Source organism: Canis aureus, chromosome 31, assembly GCF_053574225.1.
Source record: "Canis aureus isolate CA01 chromosome 31, VMU_Caureus_v.1.0, whole genome shotgun sequence".
In the NCBI taxonomy this organism is placed as follows: Eukaryota; Metazoa; Chordata; class Mammalia; order Carnivora; family Canidae; genus Canis; species Canis aureus.
The window spans coordinates 21,684,494-21,695,802 of NC_135641.1; the positions used below are offsets into that span (position 1 = coordinate 21,684,494).

General features: G+C 49.6%; 1 protein-coding gene and 1 long non-coding RNA gene across 4 annotated transcripts; one reads left to right on the forward strand and one right to left on the reverse strand.

The window, feature by feature from the left end:
* Positions 1 to 7,298, forward strand: ABCF3 (ATP binding cassette subfamily F member 3). Of its 2 annotated transcripts, XM_077879860.1 has the most exons (21): positions 1 to 158; positions 392 to 539; positions 678 to 757; positions 1,266 to 1,312; positions 1,509 to 1,606; positions 1,706 to 1,828; positions 2,287 to 2,553; positions 2,868 to 2,948; positions 3,039 to 3,098; positions 3,239 to 3,295; positions 3,405 to 3,427; positions 3,534 to 3,589; positions 3,707 to 3,907; positions 4,012 to 4,088; positions 5,152 to 5,196; positions 5,275 to 5,407; positions 5,946 to 6,034; positions 6,126 to 6,217; positions 6,405 to 6,537; positions 6,664 to 6,751; positions 6,842 to 7,298. In XM_077879860.1, exons 1-21 carry the CDS (start codon positions 86 to 88, stop codon positions 6,998 to 7,000), a joined length of 2,130 nt encoding a protein of 709 aa, XP_077735986.1. In that variant the 5' UTR covers positions 1 to 85; the 3' UTR covers positions 7,001 to 7,298. The 2 variants fall into 2 exon arrangements, with proteins under 2 accessions (XP_077735986.1, XP_077735987.1); XM_077879861.1 differs by lacking the exons at positions 392 to 539; positions 678 to 757; positions 1,266 to 1,312; positions 1,509 to 1,606; positions 1,706 to 1,828 and having other exon boundaries at positions 24 to 158.
* A 2,621-nt stretch (positions 7,299 to 9,919) lies between these two features.
* LOC144302492 (uncharacterized) lies at positions 9,920 to 11,016 on the reverse strand. 2 transcript variants are annotated; one of them, XR_013369393.1, is made up of 3 exons: positions 10,843 to 11,016; positions 10,294 to 10,436; positions 9,920 to 10,081 (listed from the first exon to the last, which is right to left on the reverse strand). It is a non-coding gene; the product is annotated as an uncharacterized LOC144302492 (long non-coding RNA). The 2 variants fall into 2 exon arrangements; XR_013369392.1 differs by having other exon boundaries at positions 10,847 to 11,013.
* Between the last annotated feature and the right edge of the window lie 293 nt (positions 11,017 to 11,309).

An 11,309-nucleotide genomic window follows, 5' to 3' on the forward strand; every position in this document is an offset into this window, starting at 1 on the left:
AGAGGCGAGCTCTTGGGAGACCGGCGGGAGGCGCGTCTGGGCTGCGGTCTAACTGCGCCTGCGCGGACGGGAGCCCGACCGGAACATGGCGACTTGCGCTGAAATCCTGCGGAGCGAGTTCCCCGAAATTGACGGACAGGTCTTCGACTACGTGACGGGTGAGCCGAACCGGATCCGTGCGCTGGCGAAGCCGAGATGGAAACCACTGGGAGAAAGACTGAGGGAGGGTGGTGCCGGGGACCGCTGCTAGGCCTCTCCTCTGCGTGACCTCTCGTCCAGAGGGCCGGTTAGGTCTGGAGCCCGGACCGGGGCCGTGCGTGGCTCGGGGACTAAAACCGCTTGTATGTCCGCCCTTCCCTGTATCTTCCTTGACCCGCCATGCCCGGCCCAGGCGTCCTGCATAGCGGCAGCGCGGATTTCGAGTCTGTGGATGACCTGGTGGAAGCGGTGGGGGAACTGTTGCAGGAGGTGTCCGGGGACAGCAAGGATGACGCGGGTATCCGGGCTGTGTGCCAGCGCATGTACAACACTTTGCGCCTGTACGTGCCAGGGTAGGGGGGCTCGTGGGGGCGGTGGGAAGGTGGACGGTCAAGAGACAAGACGTAAGGGAAGAAGATCTGGTGGCCGCAGAGCTTTTTATTCAGTTCCTGACTGCACTTTCTGTTCCTGCCCTTAAGGGATGAGCCTCAGACCCAGGGAAACAGCCAGGTGCTACTAGACGCCCCCATCCAGTTGTCAAAGATAACAGAAAACTACGGTGAGACTGAGGGAAGACTGAACTAGCTGCTCTCCGCCTTTGTCTCAGCCTCCACCCCCCACCCAGGCAGCTGTCCCCTGGAACCCAGGACTCTTGGTACCCCTTTTCCTCACAAGAAGGATGTAGTAGCTAGTTGACGTTTTCACTGAGGGCAAAGAAGGCCACTAATAAAGGGAGTAGGGCTGGAGAGTTCTCCAAGCTATTAGGTGGGGTAGGAAGCTTATGGGCCTTGGAGCTGGACCGACTTAGGTTTATTTCCCAATTTTGTGACTTTCTAATCAGCTGCACGAGCTTCTAAGAGTTGCTTATCAGCCCCAGTCTCTGTATTCTCAATCTGGGAGGTGTTTTTTATTTTCATTTTTGAAGTATGGGGCAGATGATAGCCATTTCTGGGATTGTGAGACTTTCCTTGAAATGTCTGTGTCTGTGCCTGCTTCATATTAGTTACTCAAAATGTTAGTTTCCCTTCCCTCAGGGAGAAGGTGACTGCTTTTCTTATCGCTTACAGACTGTGGCACCAAACTTCCAGGACTGCTAAAGAGGGAACAGTCCTCGGTGAGGAGGAGGAGGAGGAGGAAGAAGGGGGGGGGTCTCTGGTAGGGGTGAAGGTTGACTGTAAATACTGGAGGATCTTTCTGGGGGGTTTCTGATTATGTCTTTCCCTGAAAGCAGGGTGACTTAAGATGCTCTTTCTGGGGCTCCTTTCTGAGCCTACAACCTAGGCTGAAATGGTTGTGTTTGGACCTTTAAGACAGTGAATGCAAAGAAGCTAGAGAAGGCTGAGGCTCGACTGAAGGCAAAGCAGGAGAAGCGCTCAGAGAAGGACACACTTAAGACCAGCACTCCTCTGTGAGTTGAGCAAGAAGGGCCGAGAAGAGAATAGAGCAGTCTGTTGGAATGGAAGGGTGGCTGGGAGTGCTAAAAGCCATCCATTTCTCTCTTTGAAAGAGTCTTGGAAGAGGCATCAGCCAGCCAGGCAGGCAGCAGAAAGGAGAGTCGGTTGGAATCATCTGGCAAGAACAAATCATATGATGTGCGAATCGAGAACTTTGATGTGTCTTTTGGTGATAGGTGAGGGAGTGGCAGTGTGTGTGGGGGGGCAGGGGGGTGCACTTTTCTTTTTCCAATTAAAAGAATTTGGACAGGGATCCCTGGGTGGCGCAGTGGTTTGGCGCCTGCCTTTGGCCCACGGCGCGATCCTGGAGACCCGGGATCGAATCCCACATCGGGCTCCCAGTGCATGGAGCCTGCTTCTCCCTCTGCCTGTGTCTCTGCCTCTCTCTCTTTCTCTCTCTGTGACTATCATAAATTTAAATAAATAAATAAATAAATAAATAAATAAATAAATAAATAAATAATTAAAAAGAATTTGGACAGATGAAACAGGGTTAAAATAACATTAGGTTTTGTGGTTAAATTTGCTATATACCTGTCTCTAGAGCAGCACCCTTTGTCTTGTTCCTCTAGAGCAGCACCCTTTGTCTTGTTCCTCTAGAGCAGCATCCTTTGTCTTGTTCCTACCCCTGCAGGGTACTATTGGCTGGAGCAGATGTGAACCTGGCATGGGGCCGCCGCTATGGGCTGGTGGGGCGAAATGGGCTGGGGAAGACGACACTCCTGAAGATGTTGGCCACTCGGAGCCTGCGAGTTCCAGCCCACATTTCCCTACTGCACGTGGAGCAGGAGGTTGCTGGAGATGACACTCCTGCCCTGCAGAGTGTGCTAGAAAGTGACACTGTAAGAGAGGACCTTCTGCAGAGGGAGCGGGAGCTCAGCGCACAGATTGCTGCTGGCAGGTAAGCACTCCAGGTGGGGAGCACCTGGCAGCCATGGCTCTTCTTTGCAGAGTACCTGTCATACTGCCACAATCCATAACTTGCACGCTCATCTTAGCAGCAGAACTTAGAACTTGGCACCGTGGAGCTATAAAGCCCTGTTCCTTCCACAGTGCCCACTGCCCTCACTGACTTGAACAGGTGCTTCCTGTAGTCTGTTCCTGTCCTGGCAACAGGCAGTCAGTGGTCTGCTTTCTAACTGTGTAGACTATGGGGCATTCCACCTAGAGTGCCCCCATTCAGGCTGAGTGCTCTTTTTCCCATCCCCACTTTAGGGCTGAGGGCTCAGAAGCTGCACAGTTGGCAGAAATATATGCCAAATTGGAGGAGATTGAGGCTGACAAGGCACCTGCCAGGTATTTAAGATTTCCCCTTCCCTCTTTCAGATTTTACCTTTCCCTTCTGTTACATGTTTCAACCAGGTTCTTCAATCTCTTCACTTCTAGGGCATCAGTCATTCTTGCTGGGCTTGGCTTTACCCCTAAAATGCAGCAGCAGCCCACCCGGTGAGTGGCCCTTGCCATTCTTGGCCATGAACACTGTTGGCTCTGTCTCTACCTATCCTGGTGAACACCTATCCCTGATGTGATCTCTGTTTTTTGTTTTGTTTTGTTTTGTTTTGTTTTGTTTTGTTTTGTTTCTTTAGAGAGTTCTCAGGTGGTTGGAGGATGCGACTGGCCCTGGCCCGGGCTCTGTTTGCTAGGTGAGTCTCCTGGGCCTATTGTGGATACTGTGGAGGATGGGCCTTGGCTCATGGGAGGTCACAAGCTGCTGACCTAAGACCTCAAGGCTTACATTCTTCTTTTCTATAGGCCAGATCTTCTTCTGTTAGATGGTGAGTTTGAAATGGGGCACCTTGACTTTGGGATGGGGAAGGATGGAAATATTCAGTCAGGTTCTACAGCTCTTCATCCCAAATGTATCCTCCCACACTTTTCCAGAACCCACAAACATGCTGGATGTAAGGGCCATCCTGTGGCTGGAGAATTACCTGCAAGTGAGTGCCTAGAGATGCTAGAGTAGGTCTAGGGAAGGTCTGCCTCTAAGACACTGGGGCGGGGGCTGAAAGATGACTGCCATCTCAAACTGGGCCTGCCATCCTGTGACCCCTCAGACATGGCCCTCTACAATCCTGGTCGTCTCCCACGACCGCAACTTCCTGAATGCCATAGCCACAGACATCATCCACCTGCACAGCCAGCGGCTAGATGGCTACCGGGGAGACTTTGAGACCTTCATCAAGAGCAAGCAGGAGCGGCTGCTCAACCAGCAGCGTGAATATGAGGCACAGCAGCAGTATCGCCAGCATATCCAGGTATATGGGACAGGCAGGGCGGGGGAGGGGGGCCCATCCCATGGGTGTTAGAGTTTGCAGGAATGTTGGGAACCTGACCAGTGCCTAAATTTATCCACCCACAGGTTTTCATTGACCGGTTTCGCTACAATGCCAACAGAGCCTCTCAAGTGCAGAGTAAACTTAAGATGCTGGAGAAGCTGTAAGTAGGGTCCCTTGACCAGGCCCTGACTTCTGTTCTCTTAATTTCTTCTCTTGTTTTGCAGGGCACTCCTTGTCCTCCCATTCTAGATCTCCCTTTTTCTAGAAACCAGCTTTAGTCTCCTCTCCAACAGGAAAGCAGAGCATTTTATACTATTGTTGGAAATTAGTATTGCTCCCCACAGGCCTAGGCAATCACTAGTTTACTTTCTCTAATCTATTTGCTTATCCTGGACGTTTCATATAAACAGAATCCTATGACGATGTTTTGTGCCTGACTTATTTTACTTAGCATAATGTTTTTGAGGTTCCTTCATGTTGTAGCACATATCAGTACTTCCTTTCTTTGTAGTATTTCATTGTAAGGACATACAGCAGTTTGTCCATTGCTTCGTAAGTTGAAGGATATTGGAAATGTTCTTCTTAACAGTGCTGTGGACACTTGTGTACAAGTTTCTGCGTGCGTATATGTTTTCTATGCTCTGAGGTGAATACCTCAGAGTGGAATGCTGGGTTACAAGATAATTCTATGTTTAACTTTTTGAGGAACTGCCAAACTTTTCTAAAGCAACCATATCATTTTATATTTCTACCAGTGATGTACGAGGGTTCCAACTTCTCCACATCCTTGCCAACACTTATTGTCTGTCTTTTTAATTTTAGCCAGCCTAGTGGGCGTGAATGATATTTCACTGTGGCTTTGATTTGCATTGCTTTAATGACTAATGATGTTGAACATTGGGGGCTTAATCTTAAAGCAACCTTTCTAGAGGTGTTAGTGGGTGTGCAAGGAGGGGAGCCTAAAATCAAAGGCTTAGGTTTTTGTGACATTGAAATATTTATCACAGTGTTTTAACAGGTGGGCCAAAAACCTACAATAAGGATGACCCTATTTTTCAGCATATAGTGAATTGGAATAAAGGAGTCTAAAATAAGAATGTGGTCTGGATGGTGGGAGTGCAAGCTTTTTCTAAGTTTTCTCTGGACATATATTACTTGTGTAATAAGAACAAATTAAGTTAGTCTTTAAAGTCATAAATCTGGTCTGTCCCCTCTCTCCTCAGACCAGAGCTGAAACCTGTGGACAAGGAGATGGAGGTGGTGATGAAGTGAGTGCTGGGCCAAGAGGCTGGTGGGGAGCTTGTGTTTCTGGCTGCTCCCATGTTCCTCACCACCACCTCCTATAGGTTCCCTGATGGGTTTGAGAAATTCTCACCGCCAATTCTGCAGCTAGATGAGGTGGATTTCTACTATGACCCTAAGCACGTCATCTTCAGCCGTCTCTCCGTTTCTGCTGATCTTGAGTCCCGCATTTGTGTGGTATGGTTTCTGTTTCTCTGTTCTGTGAGCCGGGACTCTCCCACACCAGCATGTGGTGTGATTGGCCCAGATCCTACGACTTCAAAGGGAAATGGTATGCAGGAGCAGGAGTTGGCCTGGGCCAAGGACTCTGCTATCCTTCTCTGCAGAGATAGCCTGGCTGGTGGTATTTAATGAATACTTAGAGCAAGATTTTGTCTTACTAGTTAGTCTCAGCTCTGAGTTTTCTCAAACCACGGAACATGGAAGAGAGATCATGGGCTTCAGGATCAGATTTCAGGTCTTGACTGCCAATTGCTGGCTCGGTTACTAAGTGGACCTCTACCTCACTCTGTTATTGGGAGGATTAAGTTTCCTGCACTTAGTAGGTATTCGGGTGTCAGTTCCCTTTACATCTGTACTAGTTGTTCCATTTTTCTATATAGTTTTTTAATATTCTGTAGTTGTTGAAGGAATCATTGGTCGGAACCAATTCTCTCCTTTGCTTCGGTGTTGTACACACATCCACTCTTCATGATTCTCATGGTTCTTTTCACAGGTTGGGGAGAATGGGGCTGGGAAGTCTACCATGCTGAAGCTACTTATGGGGGACCTGGCACCTGTTCGGGGCATCAGACATGCTCACAGGTAAAGCCCCCAGTCCTCAACTGCTCTGTAGCTACACTCCTTTACAGTCATTGCCCTCCATTCCCTCGTTCCACCTTTGTTCCACCTGTAGGAATCTGAAGATTGGCTACTTCAGCCAGCACCACGTGGAGCAGTTGGACCTGAATGTCAGTGCTGTGGAGCTGCTGGCCCGCAAGTTTCCTGGTACCTTAGGGATTTGAGTCGAGAAAAGAGGTGACCCCTACAGCTAGGCCTTTCTTGGGGTGGGGTGCCAAGCAACAAGCCCTGAGTCTAGGTATAAGGACATGGGCATTTGGAGGTAAGGCTGAGGGGGGAGTGTAGGGAGGGAGTCAGGTCAAGAACCCACTTGATGGGGTGAGGCCTCTTCCAGGGCGGCCTGAGGAGGAGTATCGTCACCAGCTGGGCCGGTATGGCATCTCTGGAGAACTGGCCGTGCGCCCTGTTGCCAGCTTGTCTGGGGGCCAGAAGAGCCGAGTAGCCTTTGCTCAGATGACCATGCCCTGGTGAGCTCTTGCTTTCTCCTCTATCCATCTTGCCTAGTAGAAAATGTTTCTCTTATCTTCATATCAGGGGAGTTCATTTTCTCCCAACCCCCATAACTGCCTACCTCCCTGGGTACTGCTTTCCAGCCCCAACTTCTACATTCTGGATGAACCCACAAACCACCTGGATATGGAGACGATTGAGGCTCTGGGCCGTGCTCTCAACAATTTCAGGGTCAGTGTGCCTTCAGGCTGCCCAGTCCTCCCCAAGCCTCAGCACCTCAGAGAGCCCGCCTGAGTGATTCCTGGTTTCCTCTCTTTTCAGGGTGGTGTGATTTTGGTGTCCCACGATGAGCGCTTCATCCGGTTGGTGTGCCGGGAGTTGTGGGTGTGCGAAGGCGGCGGCGTCACCCGGGTCGAGGGGGGGTTTGACCAGTACCGCGCCCTTCTCCAGGAACAGTTCCGCCGTGAGGGCTTCCTCTAGGGCCACCAGGCTGAGGACTGTGCCCAGGACATGGACTGGTCTTTCAGACCCCTGGGCTGCCATGTGGGCAACCATCTCCAGGCCACGGACTTCCCCCAACTTTGGGGACAGCCTTATTTCCAAATCTCCTTTTGACTGGAGCATCCTCTGCACAACCCTGGGAGCCTCTAAGTGTCTGTGAGGACTGATCTTCAAGGGAAGGGGTGGGGGGGTGCCCTCTGGTTATAGATTCCCCCCCACTGCCCCAGCTCTGACTGGGCCCCAAGTGGCTGCTGTGTAAATTAAATCTCCCCCTGCATCTCCCTGGCTTCATCTCTGCTGCTCTCTGGCAGGGCTGCAGTGGTTGCCCACTGTTAGGCAGTGTGGGCTCTGTGGTTTGGGGTTTTTGTAACACTTTCATCAGTCACACGGATGAGGCTGTGGCAGCACCAGCCTTGTCTCTGGAAGGAGATGTCCTTAAAGCTGTTGAGGCTTAGAGGTCACCTGCCTGACTTTGGGTGGGCTGAGCTGGTGGAAATAAGGGCAGCATAGTACATCACTGGCGTGCTGTACCCTATAGCCTAGGCTCAGGCTCAACTGAAGGGGGGCTTGGTTTCTGCTGCCTCAGTCCCACTGCTTGTGGAAGTGAACTGATGCTGTAACCTGGCGTCCTATACCGTTTGTCAGCTGCTTAGTCTAGTGGTCTTTGACGTAGGCTCACCCTGCTTCTCTGATCTAGATCCTCAGATGGAGTTGAAAAACCAAGAAACTATCTTTGTCCCCATTTTGTTTGGGTGGTTTCATGTTGTTTATTTTCCCTCGAATCATGTAGGAAGGGCTTGGGAAGTAGGGAATTGAGAACAAGGTCAAATTTGAAGAAACAGCACTTTGTTTTCAAATTAAGTGATCTCCGAGAGGAGAGGAGATGTTTAATAGAGGCCATGTGACTTGTAAATATTGTTTCTTAAGGACTCAGCTGCTATATATAATTGTTAGAAAACCAAAATAGGAACCTTGCGTTCCTGGGGATCCCTGGGTGGCTCAGCGGTTTGGCACCTGCCTTTGGCCCAGGGCGCGATCCTGGAGTCTCGGAATTGAGTCCCTCATCAGGCTCCTGGCATGGAGCCTGCTTCTCCCTCTGCCTGTGTCTCTGCCTTTCTCTCTCTATCATAAATAAATAAATCTTTTTTTTTTTTTTTTTTTTTTAAAGGAACCTTGCGTTCCTGAAAGACAGCAGAGAAACCAGAGTCCACAGAAGGAACGTGGTGGCTTCGTGGAGAATTGTAGTCACAAAGCTCAACCTAGGATTCTTAGTCCCTGAGGCTATTGTAATGTGTAGGTAGCTGAAGGAAAGAGGCTGTTTTGCCAGAGAAAATAAAGAAGGAAGACTCTGGTTACTACAGAGCAGGTGCTGATGGACACAGGAAGCTGGCCAAAGGGCCGCCAATCGGCCAGCCTCAAACCACCCTATCCACCCCCCCACACCAGAAGTCCAGAGTTGTTCTTCCAGCCATGTCTGTCGCCATGGGCACCATCAAAGTCGTGAGAGCCTTCTCACAGCTCCCACCAAACTCCCAACCTCAGGCCTACAGGTGGGCCAGTCAGGGGCCATGTGGGGTAGGCTCTGTGCCTGCCTGTTTGCCAGTCTCTCAGCCCTTTCACCCCTCAGTAACTTGTGAATCCCTCTAGGAGTCCTCAACTCCTCAGTGAAAATGTACCTGGAGGGTTCTGTGACACAGAATGTGCTTCTTTAGACATGGCTTTGTGTACAGAGAGCACAGGCATGGGAGTTGGGCCTGAGATCAAGCCCCAGCAACGTCACAATAGAGGGAGCCACCAATATTAGCTCAGTAACCACAGGAAATCACTGAAGCTTTTTCTTTTTTAAGATTTTATTTATTTATTCATGAAAGACCCAGAAAGAGAAAGGCAGAGACCTCAGCAGACTCCACACAGGGAGCCTGATATGGGACTCAATCCCGGGACATGATCTGGGGACTCTAGGATCACTCCCTGGGCCAAAGGCAAGATGTTCAACTGTTGAGCCACCCAGGCGTCCCTCACTGAAGCTTTCTGAACACCTTCTTCCTTAGTTTCTTTATAGGATTGTTGTGAGGCTTAGCCAGCAAGCACATAATACATAAGCATTCAGAAAGTGATTCTTGGGTGACCAGTCTATGATTTGAAGGCTTATTTGAGAAAAGAGGTAAGTTTTCTCTTGAGTGACTCCAGAAGTAGACCACTTTGGTCTAGAAAACTTTTTAAATAGCTCAGGCTGCTTTCTAAGAGTGAGTTTCCCATCTCAGACTTGTTCAACCCTGCCAGGCTCTGAAGAAGGGCTCTAAGGAGGCAGCACTGGATAGCCTCTGAGTTGGCTTCCAGTTTTATGATTCCATGAAAGAAATGTGAAGAGCTTTTAAATATGACAATATAAGCCTCTGCTGCAGGACTTCAGAAAGGTGGAATAAATGAATTGCAGCAGCTGAGAAAGACTCCACCATGTGTGTAAAGTGAACTGGAAATTAGGGAAGGGAGTTAGCAGAATATGGTTGTCCTGAGGAATGGGAAATGTGGGCCAAGCCAACCAGCTCCATTCCAGAGAGCATGGGGCAGGGAGGAGAGCGGAAGATGACACAAAAGACTGCCCTTGATCACATCAGCCAGTGCATCATGGCAGCCACCCCTTTCATGCTATGGAGGCCCTATCTAACTCCCAATCATTGGGAAGCTGATCCCTGCACAGTTGCTGGTGCTGGGGCTTCCTGGCCCCCCGTCACACCTTTGAACCAATCCAGAGCCAGCTGGATTGAAAGGCCTCATTCTGCAGGATCTTCACTGAAATCCTAGCCTCTGCTTCTCCCTACCACACTCACCAATGCCTTCTCAGACAACCTGGCTGGTGATGGGTCTCTGTACCAATCTCCACAACACTCAAAAGACGCCAGTCAGAATTATTTATTCCAGTGTGATATTACTGTCTTTGAGATTTGCTAGATGTAGACATTCTGGTATGCTGTCACTGGTTTCCAGGTAAATTTTAGCACAGAATAGAGAAGGTGCCTTTTACCCTTGTCTGGCCATGCCACAGCCTGATCTGTCATTCTGGAACAGAGCATCCTACTAGGAGCTGCTCCCCAGACCTGGTCTGGTCCACCCACAGATCCAAACCAAACAACAACCTGCTCGCATCAGAGCATCATGGCTCTGCACCAGCCTGAGCTTGCAGACTGGATGACAGAGCCTCCGGGAGGTACCAGGCAGACTCACAGGGTAGGTCTGTAACCTGACTGAAGGGCTGCGAGGGTTTTTCAAACCTGGAGTGATGGACTCTGCTTTATCCACACTCTCCAAGTGGACTCTCCATCACTGTGCTTCCCCCGTGATAAGCTGCGTGCTGTTACCATTAAGATCCTCGATACCTTTGAATGGCTTGCTCACCTTTGCATCTTCTGTGCATCTAAAGTTCAATTAAAATGCTTGGTAAGTGAATATTTGGAGAAAACTGAAGTGAGAAAAAGTGGAGAATGACACTGGAGGAGGGGGAGAGCACAAGCAAGGAGACCAGCAGGGAGGCCATGACCAAAATCCACCCCTAGGGATGTGGGGTCAGGATGATGGAGGCAGTCGTGAGACCACGGAAGGTGGTATGGGGACTCAATAAGAGGTTTTGACCTCTGCCCAAATGCAAGATGGCTCCTTTCACTGGGCCTAAATCTTGAAATAAGTGAAATGAAATGAAAGCTTTGGGACACAAACAGGTTGAAAAAGGATCCCGGTTTTTAAACCTCCCCTTCTTCCTTTCGGCACAATGCTCAAATAATATTTGGAGTCTTTTGTAACAGGTACCATTGTAAGTGCTTTACCTACACTGAATCAGTCTTCACATCGCTATAAATTGACAGTTATTATGCCCATTTTACAGATAAGGAAACACTCTTGACAGCGGGTGTCAGGGCTGGAATTCAGGCCAGGCTGGCTCTAGACCTCAACTCCTAGCTGCTACATAGCTGCCACTTAGCTCCTCCTGTGACATCAGTCGGGTTCTTAATTCTAACACTTAAAACTCATCATTGATTGCATGAGGCAGGAGCCCAGGATTGAACAAGCTTCTCTCAGAGGGTAAGCTGATGAATGGAAGTACCTGGCACAGGGGCTGACATGCTAGGTGCTCAGTGGATCATTAAGTGTTCTGAAAACAGCATAGTGAAAAGTCATGCATGGGGTTGGTGAGACCAGCTCTCCCACTGAGGGCAAGTCAACCTCTCCTGAGTAAATTCTCTTTATTCATCAAATGGGCATAATACTATTTGTCCTGCCTGCTTCTTTGGGT